The following is a 19909-nucleotide window of genomic DNA, read 5'->3' on the forward strand; positions in this document are numbered from 1 at the left end:
ATTTACCCTCTGTTTCTTTAGTCTCTTGGCCTCTGTCTAGTCAGCATCGTTTCTATATCTCCTTTATGTAAAAACCGTCTCCATCATGTCCACCTTCTATTCAGAACATTTCTGAGGCTGCCTTGCTCTCAGAATAAAGTGTACGTTCCTAAGGACCAGCATTCAGGGCTTTCCCAAATCAGGCTCCACCCTAATTTCCCCTGACTTAGCCCAGTGTTTTTCTCCCTTAGTCCCACAGTAGATCATCTCGTTTTTTAACCTTTGTTTTTATTGTTCCCCATCCCAGAAGCATTTACCTCCTGTTACTTTATGAATTGTATTCATATTTTGAGATCTGGCTTAGCTCTCACAAAGCATTTCCTTCTTTCTCAGTTTATCCTTTATAAATTTATGCATCTCCCACAGCCCTGTGGTCCTCACTGCCAAGAACTTGAGCACCACATTAGATAAATGGATGGATGGATGGATGGATAGATCGATAGACTCACACTATGTATATAATATACATACATATATAAAAAAACTTTATATCATTTTATTTATGACATGATTATCTTTTTGCATAAATGATAACATAAACTTCCCCAAAGCAAAGAAGATAATTACATTTCTCCACATCCCAGAAACACACTAGTGTATGTATTGTGCTCTTTTTTCTTTATTTTTTAAAATATAGATTTATTTATTTTAATTGGAGGCCAATTACTTTACAATATTGTATTGGTTTTGCCATACATCAACATGAATCGACCACGGGTGTACACGTGTTCCCTATCCTGAACTCCTCTCCCACCTCCCTGTCCATACCATCCCTCTGGATCATCCCAGTGCACCAGCCCCAAGTATCCTGTATCCTGCATCAAATCTGGACTGGTGATTCGTTTCACATATGATATTATATATGTTATAGTGCCATTCTCCCAAATCATCCCACCCTCTCCATCTCCCACAGAGTCCGAAAGACTATTCTATACGTCTGTCTCTTCTGTTGTCTTGCATACAGGCTTATCATTGCCATCTTTCTAAATTCCATATATATGCGTTAGTATACTGTGTATTGTGCCCTTTACCTGTTATTTCCTGTGGAATAAATAAATAGAAAGCATCTTGGTAAAGAAACGAGTGTAATGTGTTTCTATGTTAGGAATTTTTCCATCCCTTTATCTGTAGTCAGACTCTTTAAAATTTTTATTCTTTAATTCCTAAGGTAAAACGTTTTATAAGAGGATGCATTTTTTTTTAATTTTTACTTTTTTATCATGTCACACAGCATGTGGGATCTTAGTTCCCGAAGCCAGGATTGAACCTGCGCCCTTTGCATTGGAAGCACAGGGTCCTGAACACTGGAACATCAGAAAAGTCCCCAAGAAAATATATTTGGAAAAGGAACATGTCTAAAGGAAAATGAGGGTTCTATAATAGTAGGATTGTGTGTCAACCCTGTACAGCGTGTACTCTTATCCTGATACCTTATTGTTCCAGTTTAACATTAAGAACAATTCTCAGTTTGTCCATAATAGGCTGGGTTCTGGAGAACAAAGTTCTAATTTATCCCATCAGAGTGTGATTGCAGAGCTTATGTTCTTTGTTGGTAATTAACACATGTTTTTGGTCCACTCTTGCTCATTAGAAAATCAGTATGGGGTCTTATTCATAGAAAGAACGGGTAGTTCTAGATGTAATAGGAACAGGGGGAAAGCGCTATATTCCGTTTAATACATCACTAAGAAGCTGAAGGGGACATTAATTTCTCTAAAGAGCATTCTTGCCTACATAGTTGAACACTGCCGTCTACATCCTTAATCAATTTCCACTTTGACTGACTTCATCTTGGGCTTCATTCTCACTGGAAAATCTATAAAATGATCCATAAAATCTATAAAAATAATGTCAGCATGGAGCTTGTGCACACTCTGTGTTAGCCAGAACCAGGCTCAGCACCTGTGGACCAGAATCCCACTCCTGTGACTAGGAGCCTGGAGCCAACTTTCCCTGAAGTTGGCAAGAATCCGAATGTCCTAAAAGGGAAAAAAGGTAGGATGAAAATAAGTCCAGTTTCCTTTCCCTTTTAAATGTTTCAAACTGTCTCTTTGTGTTCACTGTGTTGAATTGGTTTCTTTGTTCCGTTTGTTTCAATCATCCTGTTAAGCAGACTTCTTAACAAAATGGCATTTCTCCATACCTGGCTGTTACATTTGTTCCTGAAGGGGCCTCTCTTCTTCTGCAAGCCAGGCTTACTGAAATTCATGATTGTTGAATGTAAAGGACCAGACTCAGAAGTTTAACTAATTTTCTCAAATTACTCAGGTCTTGGCTTAAATGTGCCATGCAGGCTGATTCTGTGAAAGTTGTTGTTGGCTAAGAGATGAAGGGAGAAAAGTAAAGGACAACAGAAAAGTGTAACAAAGACACAGAAAGACTCTACACATAATCAAGGGATAAGGATGTGGAGAGTAAGTAAAGTAGACATCTAATGCTAACTAATATGTTAATAATGTCTTAAAGAAATGCAATCCACTAGATGTGGAAAACATTTTACATTAAAAAATTACAGACATATTCAAAAGTAGAAAAGCATAATCAACCCCCTGTGCTCACCACCTGCCTTCGGGAATTAGCAGCACATGGGCAGCGTATTACTTTCTAGGATACCCTTTTCCCAAAGACACTGGATTTGTTTTTAAATTAATTTATTTGGCTGAGCTGGGTCTTAGTTGCAATGTGCAAACTCTTACTTGCTGCATGTGGGATCTTTGTTCCCTGACCAGGGATCAAACCTGTGCCCCCTGCATTGGGAGTATCTTAGCCACTGGACCACTGGGGAAGTCCCAATACTGGATTTTTTTTTTTTTTAAATGCAAGATCTGCACATTCCCTAATGTACCTAATGTCCTGCTTAAAAAAAATTTTAATGACAAAATATTTTAAGAGATAAGTTCTGATATTAATAAAAGAATAAGCTACCAATTAAAATTTCATTTTAATCTCAATATTATATTGAGATATAATGTATATACAATAACAAGCACTCACTTTAACTACATGTTTGGATGAGGTTAAACAAATTTATCTGCTGTGTTATTACCACTAAACCAAGTCCTGGTACATTTCCCTCACTGCACAAAGTTCTCCTATTGCCCTTCCTAGTCGGCTGACACCCCCTTGCCCTACCCTCACCCAGGCAAATACTGTTCTGCTTTCTGACCCTTAGATTTTTTTTCCCTAGAGTTTTAATAATGAAATCCCTCAATATTCACGTTTGTGTCTGGCTCCTTTTGCTCTGCATAATATTTTTGCATGGTGTTGTAATGGTTTCAGTGATTCTTCCCTTTCTCTTGCATTTTTTAATTCCATTGTTTTACAGTATCAAGATTTTGCTTTCTCCAGTCCATCTGATGGGCATTTTTTTCAAGTTTGAGGCAATTATGAATGAAGTTGCTATGAACATTGATGTATAAGTTTATGTGTAGACATATATTTTTATCTCTCTTGGGTAAATAGCTAGGAGTAAAATTGCTCAGCTGCATATTAAACATATGTTTACCTACATAATAAACTGTGAAACTGTCTTCAAAAGTGGTTGTATCATTTTATATTCCCACCAGCAGGGTAAGAGCCCTGTAGTTGCCACACATCCTTGCCAACATTCTATAATCAGTTGTTTTAGTGGTATTGTGGCCTCTTATTGTGGTTTTAATTTATATTTTCCTAGTAACTAATGCTGTTGAGCATCTTCTTCATCGTATTCCTGGAATCCTTAGTGATCACCACTTCCTCAGTTCAGTGAGGCAATCAGGATGTGTTTGATTTTCCCTTTCCTGTGCCCACTTTCCAGAAACCTCTTCCAAACAAAGAACCCAGATATAGGTTTTTCTTCTCTTATTGGTTTCCTTTCTCTGTCATCACAGCCCTGTACTATCTATTCCAGTTCCTCATAATAGTTACTTCATTTATTTTTCATAGTTTTCTAGGGTTTGGGGGGAAATAGGAGAGTGCTAGGCTGTAAGTTATACTCCATCCTTGTATTTTGTCATGGTTATGAGAGGAAATCCCCATTACGTTTTGAGAAAACACCCTCTAGATTTATTAAGGGTAGATTGATAAAGATTAGATTATCAAGCGTCAGCCTCAAAAACTGAAGTCCTATTGTATAGGGGGGAAACACTTCAACTTATTACATGTAGGCTCACTCTCTGATATTGAGATTATGATACCAAGAAAGAAAAGGAAGACATGCCCCCTTACTGAGCCCGAGGAATTCTGCAAAATAAAAATGACTGTGAAAGGAAAGTGACACAATCTAATAGGTGCCTCCCAACTTTCTTTTTTGGAGTTTCAGTCCAGAGAATGAGGTTTGTATTCGTGAGAAGGAGGTGTGTCTAAGACAGGCAGCTAATTCATACACAGCCCTTTGCCAGCATCATAGTGAACTTAGCAGTGTAACAAGGTCAATGGGAAGAACGGCTTGGACCTTAAGTTCTAGTGTGGCATGGATAGGACCCTGAAACAGCTGGAGAATGTGTCACTGGGGCTGGGGTGCCATCCCATAGGAGAAGATGATTCTGATCTGAGGGCTGCAACACCCGAAGGCTGAAGGTGCATCACGGTCAGACCTCTGAGACGGGTACACTGTCAGCAGGAGGTAAGATGAGGTCAAGTTAAACAGAAATGTCTACCCAACTTGAATTGGTCAAGAAATAACAGATGACATGCATGCCAGCGGTAAACTTTACTGTGTCAACAGGGTTAGGAGCACCCAGATAAATAAGGAGATCTACCCCACAAGTCAAAGGAAATAGACAAAGTCACGTTTGGAAATGTAAACGGTGTTCTTCTCTCTCCATTTATTAAAGCCACACTTCTGTGTGTGTATGTGTGTGTGTGTGTGTGTGCACGTGCACGCATGTTGAGAGAAAGAGTGGGAGAGAAGAGGTAATAGAAAGGCTGGCTTATCCAAAAGAGATTGAACAGTACTTGAATTACATTGAATTTTGCATTTCTCTTTATGTACAAATGTATAAACAACTGCAGGAGGAGGGGCAGGGAATGTGGTTTGTGAACCTAATGATTTGTGAGATTTACAGACATAGGAAGGTGGGAAGTTCGTTTGCTTTCTAAGAGCTACAGAGCCAGGAGGAGATAGGCACTGTAGCTTTTACCCCTTAATCTTACTTCTAGAGGGTAGGAGATGTTTTGGAGCAGCAAATGCTAGAAATTTACTGCCTAAAGCCAGGAGTGAGACCAAGACTAGAGAGAGATGAATATGATACCACGTGAGACAAATGATGAACACTTGCTGGCTCACCCTTATTCTTAGATAGAGGTCAGCAAGCAAAGATTAGCTGTTGCTTCTTCAGAAGCATTGCCCTGCCCTGGTAAGACTAAATGGCCTCCCAGGAGTGGAGGAGATCCTGTTGGGGAGACGGGTGATGTCTTAATGAAGAAAATGAAGAAATGGGAGATTTCTGCAGCTAGCCAATTTTCCTTAGCTTTTTTTTTTTATTTTAGGAAATGGGACAGAGGGAATGTAAGAAGATGAAAGCTATGGCACAACGGGAAAAGACTGTTGATCATAGATCTGTTTAAAATCATGTACATTAGTGATCATGTTAACAAGTCTTGTTTTTGTAATCTTACCTAATTTTTCCATGGACCATCATTATAAGAAACTGAATTCCACCTTCTGCTAAAATATATATGTATTTTATCTCAGCATCATCCTAAGTATATCTCCATCTCCAAACTCTTTCCTCCACTATCAAATAGTTAACAATGTAACAAAATAATATTGTGTGTGCTGGAAACCATTTAACCTTGTAAACACATATTCTAAATATGTCGTGTTTGTGAGTCTGTATTTCTACTGAGTGGGTATTTCAAATGAGTAAAGCTTTAAAATATATTATGACAATGGTGTTAAGATTTTTTAATGTATTCATAACTGCTCTACCCTAGTACCACAATTTTCTTTATTCTGGTCCTGTGGCTAGTATTTATTCACATATATATTTTGTACCTATTTATAATCAGAACATATAATTTGATATACCACTTTCTCTGTATTGTGACTTAATTGTTACTTTAATGGCAACTGAATATACTATGGAGTCAACATGCCCATATTTTCTTAGGTGCCCTGCTGTGGGATATACAAATAGTTTTATTAGTCACTATTATGAATAATGCTGCAATGACATTTTCCTGATTTTGAATTGTTTGCTTGAGATAATTTGTTAGTGGATTACTAGGCCCAAAGATATGAATATATTTAAGGACTCTAAATATAGGTATGGGTGAGGCAGTGATTCAGTGGGCTCTACATATGTATAATACAACTGAAATATGTGAGTCTATCAGTTGTCTTCCCAATAATCTCAGCTGCATTTTATTATTTAAAATTGTATTTAATGCAATCTAGTTAATGCAATAAGAAGGCCACTTCTTATTGTGTATTAAGTAGGTTAGCCTATCAAAAAATTATAATTTCTCTATTTGTAAACTAGTGACAGTGATATTTTCTTCACAAAGCTGTTGAAATGATCAGATGAATTCATCAATGCCTCGTGTGTTTGCGCCACAAAGGAAATTATTAATCTTCCTTCCCTCTGTCTGTGGCTCCTTCATTTCATCCATCAACCCTCCTGCTCCTGACTCCTTCTTCAGTGGATTAAACATTCAAGTTGTTTTTGTGCAAATTTCCATAAAACCTGATTTCTCATTCCAGAGTTTACAGGAGCTAATTGTCAAGTTTCTGCAGAGAACCAGTCTCTACCATGTCAGCAAGTGCTGAATTATACCACAAATCACGGAGGTCAAATCTATCAGACCCCTTGAATTTAAGTGTCCATACAAACAAGTGGGAAATATACTCAGAATAAAATTGTTCTGTAAATTGCTCATTTTAGCATTTTGTGCATAGTTCAATTTCTCTTTACATGACTTGTCCAAGTTTTCTTCCTTTGGGTTGTTCAGAGATATTTTGATTTGTTTATTTGCTTCCTTGCTTTGGTTTTGGGTGATGTCTCTGCTTCATCTGCTCTCTGCTGCCAGTGCCCAAGAACAAGCTTACTTCTGTGATAACGAGTGTGGTTTGTCAAGCAACTGCAACACAAGAGCATAGCTGCAAGCTGCATATCTGGGTGGTAGTGTCACTTGGATTTTGTCTGTCTTACATCTAATGCTTGTCCGTTCTCTAGGCATTATTGCTCATCTGTTGCCTGGAATTGGTTTCTGTCTCGAAAGCCTCTGTAGCAGAAGCTGCCTTTTTAAGCAACCACGCTTCTTTAAAGCTAAAATAATTCCTAATATGTTATAAGGTCTCAGGAAGCCTATAACAGGCATACAGTTTCTCAATTGGAGAAGCATTGAAAATAAAAGCTTATAGCCTATTTCATGAGGGTGAGGAGATTTGGGGGCTACCACAAGATTTTCCAGTCTCACGCTAATGATGAGAAATTGAACTGAATAAAATGTATTCTAAACAGTTTCACTTTAGGGGTTTAGAAGAGGAAAAGTGGGAGGAGGAGGAAGAAGAGGAAGGAAAAAATCCCTCTCCAGTCTTTCCGACCTCAGCAACTATATTTCTTGTCCCTTGGAGAACATCACAGGCCCTCTTTAGATTTTTTTCTTACATAACCTATGTGTCGTAGACAAGGTTTCTCCATTTTTATATTACTAAACCTGCATTTCCCCCATCTTGTGCTGGCTCTCCCCATTTTCATATGTTACAAATGACTGCTGGCCTCTCTTCCTCTCTGAATAGATGCACTAATCCAACCTCTGACCACAGTGCAAAGCCCTTTTATCCACACACTACATCAGCAAAGTTATTAAAGTGCTGATGAAGTCAGAAGCAAAATCCAGGAGGCCTGAGCAAGGCACGTATGTAACAGTTACACAGAGGGCATCTGAGGATCAGAGCTGAGTGTAGACAACCACCAGATTCTCCACGGTTGCTGAACAGTACGCAGTCGCCAGTCTTGCCTTCAATATGGCTGCACCGAGAAGTCTTTTTTAAACATATCAAAACCCAGGGGGTGAAAACACATGAACTAATCATAATCTTTCTACCCCATGCTTGCTTTCCTAAAACTGGAAACAGGAAAGGTGATGGTGGCAGCACTTTGTTTGTGCCTGGAGTCTGAACTGCAGTGCAATCAGGAAAACATATGTCACGAAATAGGATGTCATACCACATGCTACACCCCTCTCCCTGCACAGAGGGGGACTAGACTTGTCTACGTGAATCAATTTTTTCCCCAATTATATGAAGTTTTCTTTTCGTTTCTTTTATTATTATTTTGTGTTGAATATAGTTGATTTGTAGTGATTCAGTGTACAGCAGTGATTATGTTTTATTTACATATATATGTATACACACATTATATATATATATAAAACATATATATATGAAATTTTTCAGATTCTTTTCCATGATAGGTTATTACAAGGTATTGAGTAAAGTTCCCTGTGCTACGCAGTATGTCCTTGTTTATCTAATTTATATAGTAGTTCATATCTGTTAATTGCAAATTCCCAATTTATCCCTCCCCTTTATTCCTTTTTGGTAGCCGTAAGTTTGTTGCCTATGTCTATGAGTCTTATTTCTGTTTTGTAAATAAGTATATTAGTCATGGGCTTTCCTGATGGCTCAGTGGTGAAGAACCTGCCTGCCAGTGTAGAAGAGGCAAGTTTGATCCCTGGGTCGGGAAGATCCCCTGGAGAAGGAAATGACAACCCAGTCAAATATTCTTTCCTGGGATATCTCATGGACAGAGGAGCCTGGTAGGCTACAGTCCATGGGGTTGCAAAAGAGTGAGAAACGACTTAGCATCTAAACACCAACAGTATTACTCAGTCATTAAAAAGAATGAAATAGTGCCACTTGCAGCAATGGGTAGACCCAGAAATTGTCATATTAAGTAAAGTAAGTCAGACAGAGAAAGACAAATATCATATGATATCACTTACATTCAGAATCTAAAAAAGTGAGCTTATTTATACAAATCACTTTCTGGTCTTGGGTGGGCCCCTCAACCTTGTGAGTCCAGGATGAGATGACATGTGTACAGGAGTTAGGGAATAGTTTCAAATTGTATACAGTTATTTGGGTGGGTGCTTGTGTCTGTACTGTTGGGCTGATTTATGGTTATTTAAATCTCTAAGAGGATGTTCTGCCGCTTCCTTTGTGCATGTTCTGTTCCCTCACATTATTGTAGACCCGATATAAGGCAGCTTTCAGAACATGCCATTCTCCCTCACAGCTTCCTGTGTTTGAACATGCTGCCTGAATAACACCCTCCTCCCCCCACCTCGCCCCCGTCTCCCTTTGTCTGTCTGTTCCTCTCCTACTCACCACTCAAGGCTTGGCTTGCCGACCCTCTGCTTTGCGTCACACCCGTGGGTCCTGTCTGCACCGTGGACACAATGACTTCATCGTCAGGGTTGCTGTGGGTCCAAGTGTGGCCTTTCCTACTTGAGTGGACTTGGATTTTTGAGGGCAGGACCAAATCTTATTCATTTTCTCAACCCGATATCTGGTTCTTGTTATTTCCTTGGTAAATATTGATCAGAATGATGAGTGAATGTCAGATACTGACCGCCATGAAAGAAATTGTACTGGTCAGGTTCATGATTCTTCACTACTTTGCTATGAAACTTGTGAAAGAAACGACACTCAGCACTCGGTATGTGATATAAATACATGCGCCCTATGTGCATATTTTAATGGGGAAGCTTATAAAGTACTCCTAATTATTGAAAGTTTCACACTGAGAACATGTGACCGTATGACAGTCTACGAGATGTGTCGCTTGTGGAGAAGTACGGTGCACAAGTCGTTGTCCCGGTAACTGCTGAGGATCACTCCTGTGGCAGGATACTAACAGGTATTGTGGGATGAAAAGGTTTCTGGAGGAAATTCATTTGGGGAAACACTGGAATAAATCTCCATTTATGAAACCTGTGATTTCATTAAAATGCCATCTCACAATTCAGTGGTCCCAAGTTTCCTGCTGCTTCTTTTATCTTGTTTTAGATTTGATTACTCCTCCTTTTTCTGGTTTTCAGCTTTCATGGTGACATGGCATCTGGTTTCTTTCTACAAGGAAAGTTCAGCACGCAGCACAGTCTTTGATACATTGGATTGGTTTGAGGATCCTACCTGGAATAGGTATGTAAGTGTTTGCTTTCTCATCCTTTGAGTACCCATGGATGTTATATCCATTTCCACTTTTCTTGTTGTTGATTAAGAGTGGAATTTGTTCTGAAGAGTAAAGTTCATGTATTAGAGGTGATCTTTGTGTTTTCTGCTTAGAGCATGTGTTTATAATATGACCTACAAGACTTCCCAACACCCTTCATTTCCTTTGTTGTGTGATTAATACAAATTAAGAATACATTCATGCCAGTAGAGAATGGAAATTCCATGCTCATATGGCTCTGAAAATAATGGAATTTAATATATAAATCTTTGGAACTCAAGTATATGAAATATGACAGATCCCCTGGTATGTTTATAAATATAGTATCTAAAAGTCTAACATCTAACAGAAAGATGTAACTTTTTTTTCCAAAATAGTTCAATCTTAGACAAACCTAAGTACCAAATTTTAAACTAAATGACTGCACATGGGAATTAATTAATGATTATTTGATCCTCTTAGTTTTTGCGACAAGTATTCCCATGGTGTAAAATGACATAAATATGACATAAAGGCAAAAAATACAGTATTTGAAGGTGTTATTGTTTTATGAGTTATCTTGAAGGGGACATTCTGAAATAAGATTCTCATGGGATATAAGCTGTGTAGCTCCTGATTTAATTCAGTTCAGTCTACTTTGATGAGTGCTCTGTGTGTGCGGGGGGCGGGGAGTGGTATGTTAGCTCTAAGAGATACTTGATTATAAGATTCATTGCTTTGTTGTATTCAATTTTCAAAATATTTTGGGGACTATTGTAGACTTTTTGAAATTTTGGTTTGTATTTAGAAAAGCGTCCAGCCTATATAAATTGTATTTTCAAAAGTAAAGCTGCCCGGCCCAATCCTCCTTCCCAAAATGTGTGCTGTAAACCACATTTGGGAAGTAGCATAGCCTTGAGACTTAATCAGATATAACCTATGACCCTGGGGAAAAAATGTTATGCTGTACTCCTTAACCCATGACCTTGAAAAAAAATGTTTTGCTTCCTTAGAAAGAGGGAGGGGAAGAGAGAGAAGGAGGGAGAAAGAGAGGTAAGGAGGGAGAAAATAAATTCACAGTTGCCATGTGCCAAATACTCTAGGTCACCTTTATTCTTAATAAGGTATCAAGTAATTAATCGACGTGTTTCCCTGACTCTCCAGAGAATTTATCTTCTACATTCTCTGAAAGTCTTAAATCTATAATTAGAGTTTAACCTTCCTGATTTAAGGCAGAATTTGAAACTAGTCATCTGCATGTTCCAGCTCTCTTAGGTTGTTTATTATATAGAGTTTTTTTTCACTTTTACTTTTTTGCTTAACACAAAATTAATATATCAATACATGTATTTTTTAAAATGCCAAATCAAAAAATCAGAAGAGTTCACATAAAAATCTGGGCTTCCCATATTCTTTCTCTGGAAATGAATTAAATTAGTTGCTTGTGCCCAAATTCTAGCTGTCATACAAACTACCTCCCTCATCTTAACCTCTCCACATCTTACCCATCAAGTCCTCCAAAGCCTTGCTGTGACCACCCAGTGGTTCTCAGCCTCAGTGTGAAAAGGCAATTTCCTGGGTGCTCAGGCTGTACCCAGAAAATTAAACCAATAGTTCTGAGTGTAGAACTGGGCTTCAAAACTGTAGAAAGTTCTTCAGATGATCCTGATATGCAACCAAGATTTAGAACCGCTGCCCTGACATCTTCCTCTGTCCCTGTATGGCAATGGCCATGCCCCGAGTCCAAGTCACACTCACCACTTTCTGGTCTTAACAGTTTTGTACCATCATCGCTAAATCACCTTCTCATTTCTGTTCTCGTCTTTGTTCAGTTCCATCCCCACCCAACAGCCAGAGTCACTGTTTCAGAATTGAACATACCTAGTTAATGCATGCTTGAACCTCTTCAATAATAATAACAATAATGATAAGAGCTGATGATGATCATTGATACCTTGGTTGAATGAAGAATCTGAGTTGAGGCTTTGTTGAAGGATTAAGTCATTGGAGCATTAAATATCAGAAGCAAATGGGGGGCCTATTGCACATGAGGCCTATTGCCTAATCTGACAGTATCTTCTGCCTGCCTACTCCTACAGGCAGTGACCCATGGGCCAAAAGCATCCCTGACTTCTACAAATTGCCACCCAGTCAGTGTCCTGATGTCACACTGCTGTCAGGAGCAAAGGGGGGTTATAGCCTGGAAGTGACATTATTATAAGATTAATGTTAGTGCACAGCCATCAGTGTTTATTAAATGTCACTTCTTCCTAGTTGCATGATCCACCCAGCAAAGTAAGCTGAAGCTAGTAAAATTTTAGGCGGACTGACTGAATTAGGGGTGTGTGTTTGTCAGGGTTAGTAGTTATACATGGAATCATCTCTCTTGCTGCTGTGACACACAGTTCCTCCATGTCACCAACAAATAACATAAATCCAGCTATTTACTTGAGCTGCAGTAGAGACTTTTCTTTTTCAAAATGACTGTGTAGAGGTGGTGTGGGCCATAGAGGTAGCTGCTGGAGACTTTCCTTTAGACTCCACCCCCCCCCCCCCCCCCCGTAACTGGAGAGGATATGCTTCCCATTGCGAGGGAAGAAGATAAGGTGGCATCAGAAACTTTTCATAAAAGACACCTTCTGACATATAGTGATGTTATTTTATTCAGAGTTTAAAAATAAATCAATAAATGCAAACTGCTCTGAAGCTGAGTGGAACTTGTGTCCATGTCAGTACCCCTTGTGCACACTGTAATCAAGTTTTATTTCATACAGGTGACAATTATTTTTTTGAGTATAAAACCATCAGTGCTTCACTACTGACATTATAAAAAGTTCAAGGAGTTGTGTTAAGACAAAAATGTGCCTATGGCATTCAGGTAATGGAGATCAATAAAGATGTTATAGCCTGAGGTGTTGAATTAATGCCTGAGACACAGTTATCCACTTTACCTTAGGGTCCTAGCTTACCCAAATATATGTCTGGGCAGAGCTGTCTTACATCTAAAGAAACAATTGACATTTTCACTTCTTTCCTAAATGTTTATTTTGGAGGACAAGTGGCAAACAAAATACAGAGAGAGGCACAAGCACATACTCACTGAGCATCCCTAGAGTTAAATTCCTCTGTCCACAGAATTCTCCTGGCAAGAACACTGGAGTGGGTAACCAATCCCTTCTCCAGGGGATCTTCCTGACCCAGGGACTGAACCCAGGCCTCCTCCCTGCTGCAGGGACTGAACATAGACTTTAGTAAATGTTTGTGAAATGAACGATGAATAATGCAAATGTGTTCTTTACTGTCTGAGCCATCAGGGAAATAGTTTTTGTTAATGAGATGCCTTTGTTTTTCCTTTGGAAATCAAGATGAACTGGCCATGTGTATAATTTTTCTTTGTGGTGAGTAGGTTTGTAATGGGGCCACAGATTCTTTTCATGCCATTTTAGAAATCGCTTGAAAGGATTCAGGCAGTGATGACCATTAGGTTTTAAGGTTTTACATTAGGACATGCAAAGCTTTTCTAATAAGATAAATCCATTTTTCTAAATTCTTTGTATCACTGAGTGCCTGGGATATGGACAGAGGAATATTAAAATCTTATTGTCACCACATGAAACAGCTATCGAGAAGGAAATTAATAGTGTCTGAAATGAACCTTGGGTTAAGCATAGCTCATGTTATATTTCTACTATTATTTTTCACTTGCCATTAATTCACTTTAATCAGAGAAGTTCCCTAAACTAACTAGGATTCATTTTTAAAAATCTAAAGTAAAAGGTAAATGTATCCTATATTTACTTTAAGGCAGGAACAATAAGGATGCTGAATTGATTGTGAAGATATGTATTATGTTATATGTATACATCAAATGGCTTCAAAAATATGCATGTTTGTCTTAGATATTTACTGTTATATCAGACTTTTTCTTGTTCTATCATTCCTCTAGCACTTTGTGTTGACTTTTGAGAATGAACATTTTGGAACAAAAGATATATTCTTCCAGGATCCTGCATGCTTGAACCATATTAGACTTTAGTAAATGTTTGTGAAATGAATGATGAATAATGCAAATGTGTTTTAATTTTAGATACAAGCAGATGAAATTGTGCTGAAGCTAGGAACTGACTTAGCCAGTGAACTAGATATATAAAATAATGACAAATAAAAATGGTGATTCATCAGAGTTGATATTATATCTGATATGCTCTGTGGAAGCAGAGAGAGATGGGCATCATTTTTAAAGGATTTGGACAAAGTCAAAGGGCCAGTAAATCTAATATTTTGGTGAGCAGCTCATCCTGATTTCATTAAGGCATGGCTGTTCACTTCCCTTTCTCCTTCACTGAAGTTTTCATCTTTAAAATCTTTTTTAACTGCCATGTTAAGAGGGTGTTCTAGTCTAAAGACTCCTGGTTCAGGTACCTTATCTTTAAAAACTTTGCTAGGGGCATGTGGGACATTAAGGTAAAATACTACAGTATTTTGATAAATATTAGTCTAGTACAGAAACAGCTGCACTTATAACTGAACAGAGTCTAATGTTGTCTGATCATGCAATATGCTGCCCAAGTAAACTCTCTAGGAAGTGCTTGAATTATTCCTATGCCTCCATCTACTTATCTATTCAATCTTTGACTTTTCTTGGCAAAGCTCAAACCCAGTTAAGTCCATATGCTTTACATTGCTTCACTTTTGCATTTTAGAAACTGATTAGATAGTCCAAATGGATGTGATGATCATATTAGCCAACAGTAATATAAGCCCTTCATACGTAAAATTATTTTTCTCAGAAGGATATGAAATTTCACTTTGAAATTAAGTTGTTTTCTTAGTATCACAACGTACTGTGCCTCAAGGAAAAGTAATTTCATATATTTAGGATCCTTCAATTATATTCCCATATTGGAGAGATACTTACATTATTTTACTTTATCTGAATATTAATAATATGATCAATGATAACTTTAATTATAAGTATTCTTAAATTGGAAACATCCTCATATTTAACTTAGCCACTTTAATGTTCAAACACGTCTTTCTTTATATTATTAGTTGTTTATCCTTTAAACATTTTCATTCTCCACTATTCACTTGTGATTGTGACTAATGTATCTGTACTCTGCTTTTTTATACATTAAAATATTTTAGATAGATTATGAAAAGATGAATGAAATAGAAAATTATGGCAGAATAATTATCAATGAAATAGAAAATTAAGAAACAACAAATATAAATAAAACTGCAGAATCAAGAGAAATAAATATCAATCACAATTAGGCAGAACAACAGTTGCTGTGATGATCATCAGACTTGACTCTAGGTGTATTGGGGGCTAAAGCCAAATTTTGTTGAACAATTCTCTTATCTGAAAAAAGATATATTTGCCTAACATTTAAATACTCATTCTGTAAACAGAGAAATTACATACCTGACAGGAATGGAAGGGAAAAGAGTACTTATCATACTATGGGACCATTGGACTCACATTTGAGGATCATGGATGTAGGAATGAGATACAGCTGTCCTGAACTATGTGTATTTATCATCAGCCTCTTTTTATTTATATTTATGGTTGTGCTTCACAGACGATTGAAACAAAACCATTGAAGTCTGAATTTATATAGTGAATTCCATTGGCCTTTGAACCTCAGCATGCTCAGAGAGCTTGATTTTATTTTTTGTTCTTTACCACTATCCACACTAAATTTTAAATGCTGTTTTATGAAATCAAGTAGAAGCTATAGTTGCAAAATTGTTGACTAGGGTCTCATAAAAGTTGAGAAGATTTTATTATTTTTTTTAATTTTTTTAATTTTAAAATCTTTAATTCTTACATGTGTTCCCAAACATGAACCCCCCTCCCACCTCCCTCCCCATAACATCTCTCTGGGTCATCCCCATGCACCAGCCCCAAGCATGCTGTATCCTGCGTCAGACATAGACTGGCGATTCAATTCTTACATGATAGTATACATGTTAGAATGCCATTCTCCCAAATCATCCCACCCTCTCCCTCTCCCTCTGAGTCCAAAAGTCCGTTATACACATCTGTGTCTTTTTTGCTGTCTTGCATACAGGGTCGTCATTGCCATCTTTCTAAATTCCATATATATGTGTTAGTATACTGTATTGGTGTTTTTCTTTCTGGCTTACTTCACTCTGTATAATCGGCTCCAGTTTCATCCATCTCATCAGAACTGATTCAAATGAATTCTTTTTAATGGCTGAGTAATACTCCATTGTGTATATGTACCACAGCTTTCTTATCCATTCATCTGCTGATAGATATCTAGGTTGTTTCCATGTCCTGGCTATTATAAACAGTGCTGCGATGAACATTGGGGTACATGTGTCTCTTTCAATTCTGGTTTCCTCAGTGTGTATGCCCAGCAGTGGGATTGCTGGGTCATAAGGTAGTTCTATTTGCAATTTTTTAAGGAATCTCCACACTGTTCTCCATAGTGGCTGTACTAGTTTGCATTCCCACCAACAGTGTAGGAGGGTTCCCTTTTCTCCACACCCTCTCCAGCATTTATTGCTTGCAGATTTTTGGATAGCAGCCATTCTGACTGGTGTGAAGTGGTACCTCACTGTGGTTTTGATTTGCATTTCTCTAATAATGAGTGATGTTGAGCATCTTCTCATGTGTTTGTTAGCCATCCGTATGTCTTCTTTGGAGACATGTCTATTTAGTTCTTTGGCCCATTTTTTGATTGGGTCATTTATTTTTCTGGAGTTGAGCTGCATAAGTTGCTTGTATATTTTTGAGATTAGTTGTTTGTCAGTTGCTTCATTTGCTATTATTTTCTCCCATTCAGAAGGCTGTCTTTTCACCTTGCTTATATTTTCCTTTGTTGTGCAGAAGCTTTTAATTTTATTTATTTTTTTTTTTTGAATTCAGATGATTTTTTTTTAATTTTAGTTTTTTATTTTTTAATTTTTAAAATCTTTAATTCTTACATGCATTCCCAAACATCCCATTTGTTTATTTTTGCTTTTATTTCCAGAATTCTGGGAGGTGGATCATAGAGGATCCTGCTGTGATTTAAATTTTGGTAGTTTTTTCCTTTGGCATAAAATTATGTATTTGTCTTCACTGTTTTTATTTATTAGATTAGCTACTACTTTATAGATGTATCTTTAATTTCTTACTCTTTGAGCTTTGGGGAAAAAAATAAGTCTATATTTTCTTTGAGACCATTGAACTAAGAGAATAAGTGTGTTAGTCACTCAGTTGTGTCTGACTCTCTTGTGACCCCATGGACTGTAACCCACTAGGCTTCTCTGTCCATGGAATACTCCAGGCAAGAATACGGGAGTGGGTTGCCATTTAAGTGCTGCTTATTTTCCGAGATAGCAATTTTGTGGATTCATGGCACAAGCTTTATATCGTCCTATTCTTGAAATCTTCCCCATTTTAAATCTTCTATCAAATCCTTTGCAATGTAAAACTTGTCATGATTGATCTTCTAAAAGCATGGCTCACAATTTAATTATTTTAAAAGGAGTCATATTTTGCAAGTTAAGAATGCCTAGTACCATGAATTCTGGTCTTAAAAGATTGAAGACATTTTCAGTTTGAAAAACCAGCTGATATAGATCTATTTTTAAATGTCATTTAAAAAATAAAGCTCTATCTTCCTGGTAAATGACTTATATAATTATATTAACATATAGCTTATTTCCAAATACTGCATTATAAACTACACACAGTAGTAAAAAAAAAAAAAAAAAAAACAATGATGGCAAATAGAACCAAGTAATGAGTGGCCAAAATCTCAACTTATGTTATACTTCCATGAGTTACTTATGACTTTGAGGTCATTCTGAATTAACTTCTGGTTGTAATACATTTAGTTCCTATTTAGGAAAAAAGAGATTTAAAAAGAGTTGTGAACAAAACATGATCCTGGTGGTGCTGAAAGCTATCTTTCTGGGACATTTTTCAACTAACAAAAACTGTCTCAAACTAATCTGATTATCTGTACACTGCAAAGCAATTGACACAGTTGAGTCTCCCCTTTAATCTGCTGGCCCATCTCACATTTTACAAGGCACTGTCATGAGCCAGTCCCTCTTTGAGTCCCCTAACACATATCATCTCTTCAGAATATCTTATTTAATCTTCACAGTTGCCCTGTGAGATAAGTAATAGCCTTTCTTTACATATAACAAGGAAAAATGTGTTAGAGAAAAATAATGTCATGAATCATTCCTATCTGCTTACTAATAAGAAGGGTAAACTGTGATACCAGAACTTTTTCTTACTTAAAGCATAATCCTTTTCCTCCTAACCAGTGCTTATCAACGATTTTGAGAATGATTTTGTTCCCTAGGAGGATATTGGGCAATGTCTGAAACCGTGTTTGTTGCTCATAACAGAGGAGGAAACTCAACTGGTTTCACGACTGAGTTTCTATGAAAGGTCATATAGACTACTCTCTTCCATGACTCCTGTATATACTCCACACTCCACTGTTTGTTTCCTAAAATTATACAGGAAATTGCTTGCATCTACTCATCATTCTGCCTGGAGTACACTGAACCCCCTTTCCTGCCAAATGTGTGTTCATTTTCAAGATCCAAATGAAATCTCCATGGTTCATTGATACCTTCCCCCATGCCCTGCTCATCTTCTCCCCAGGCAAAGTTCACCATGTTCTTCCCCAAACCCCTGCTAGCTTCATGGTTACCCAGCACTTATAGCTCTGTATTGCAACTTATTGATTTTCTTTATTGTTTTCCCCTGAGACTGAATTCCTTGAGTACTGGCACCAACATCATATTCATCATAGTATTTCCTAATGGCAGTACAAAGAGTCACTAAGCAAATGCTTTATTGTATGTTGAATAAATACTAAGTGATCCATGAATCCCTCCTGATTTATCATTTCCTAGCAGCTAGGGAAATGATGCAGTAAATTAATTTGCCCAGTATTCTGGAGCATCCAAAAAGATTAGGAATGAGTTTCATTAACTTGAGCTTTCACACTCTCACCCTTTTTAGTTGGGAAAAAGTCCAAATAGAGAAAAATGTAGTGTTTCAGAAGGTGACTCCAAAAACTTTAATACTTTTAAAAGATGTAGTGTCATTCACATTCCACTTTACTTATTAATATAGGAACTTGGAAAAATTTAAGGTATTAAGAAAAAAGCTATCAGTTCAGTTCAGTTCAGTTCAGTTGCTCAGTCGTGTCCGACTCTTTGCAACCCCATGAATCACAGCATGCCAGGCCTCCCTGTCCATCACCAACTCCCGGAGTTCACTCAGAGTCGCGTCCATCGAGTCAGTGATGCCATCCAGCCATCTCATCCTCTGTCATCCCCTTCTCCTCCTGCCCTCAAACCCTCCCAGCATCAGAGTCTTTTCCAATAAGTCAGCTCTTCACATGAGGTGGCCAAAATACTGGAGTTTCAGCTTTAGCATCGTTCCTGCCAAAGAAATCCCAGGGCTGATCTCCTTCAGAATGGACTGGTTGGAATCACTTAAGGTCAAATATTGTCCATTCATTAAATAAATTAGTATTGATTGCCTGATATGTGCTGGGTTACCAGGAACATTATTTTGGATTTTTTTTTTACTAATACTGTATTTTAACAATTATAGTAATTTGGAGGAAAATCAATGAGTTGCGAGATGTGTTTTCTAATGCCCTAGAATAAATAATTGGTTTGCTTTTGCTAAGAAAGTATCTACATGTTTTATATTTGATCTCTGACTCTATTTG

At 37.5% G+C, this 19909-nt stretch overlaps 1 protein-coding gene across 3 annotated transcripts in view; it reads left to right on the forward strand.

Annotated features, from left to right (window-relative positions):
- Positions 1 to 19909, forward strand: part of CHRM3 (cholinergic receptor muscarinic 3) — a 554189-nt gene that overhangs the window by 292609 nt on the left and 241671 nt on the right. For 2 of the 3 annotated variants that reach the window (XM_069571618.1, XM_069571619.1), the window contains one exon: positions 10069 to 10171. In XM_069571618.1, coding sequence (XP_069427719.1) covers positions 10074 to 10171 — 98 coding nt within the window. In that variant the 5' untranslated portion in view covers positions 10069 to 10073. Of the gene's footprint in view, positions 1 to 9451; positions 9888 to 10068; positions 10172 to 19909 lie in introns of those variants that run through there. The other variant, XM_069571620.1, reaches the window with a different exon arrangement.

Source organism: Ovis canadensis, chromosome 25 (assembly GCF_042477335.2).
Source record: "Ovis canadensis isolate MfBH-ARS-UI-01 breed Bighorn chromosome 25, ARS-UI_OviCan_v2, whole genome shotgun sequence".
NCBI lineage: Eukaryota > Metazoa > Chordata > Mammalia > Artiodactyla > Bovidae > Ovis > Ovis canadensis.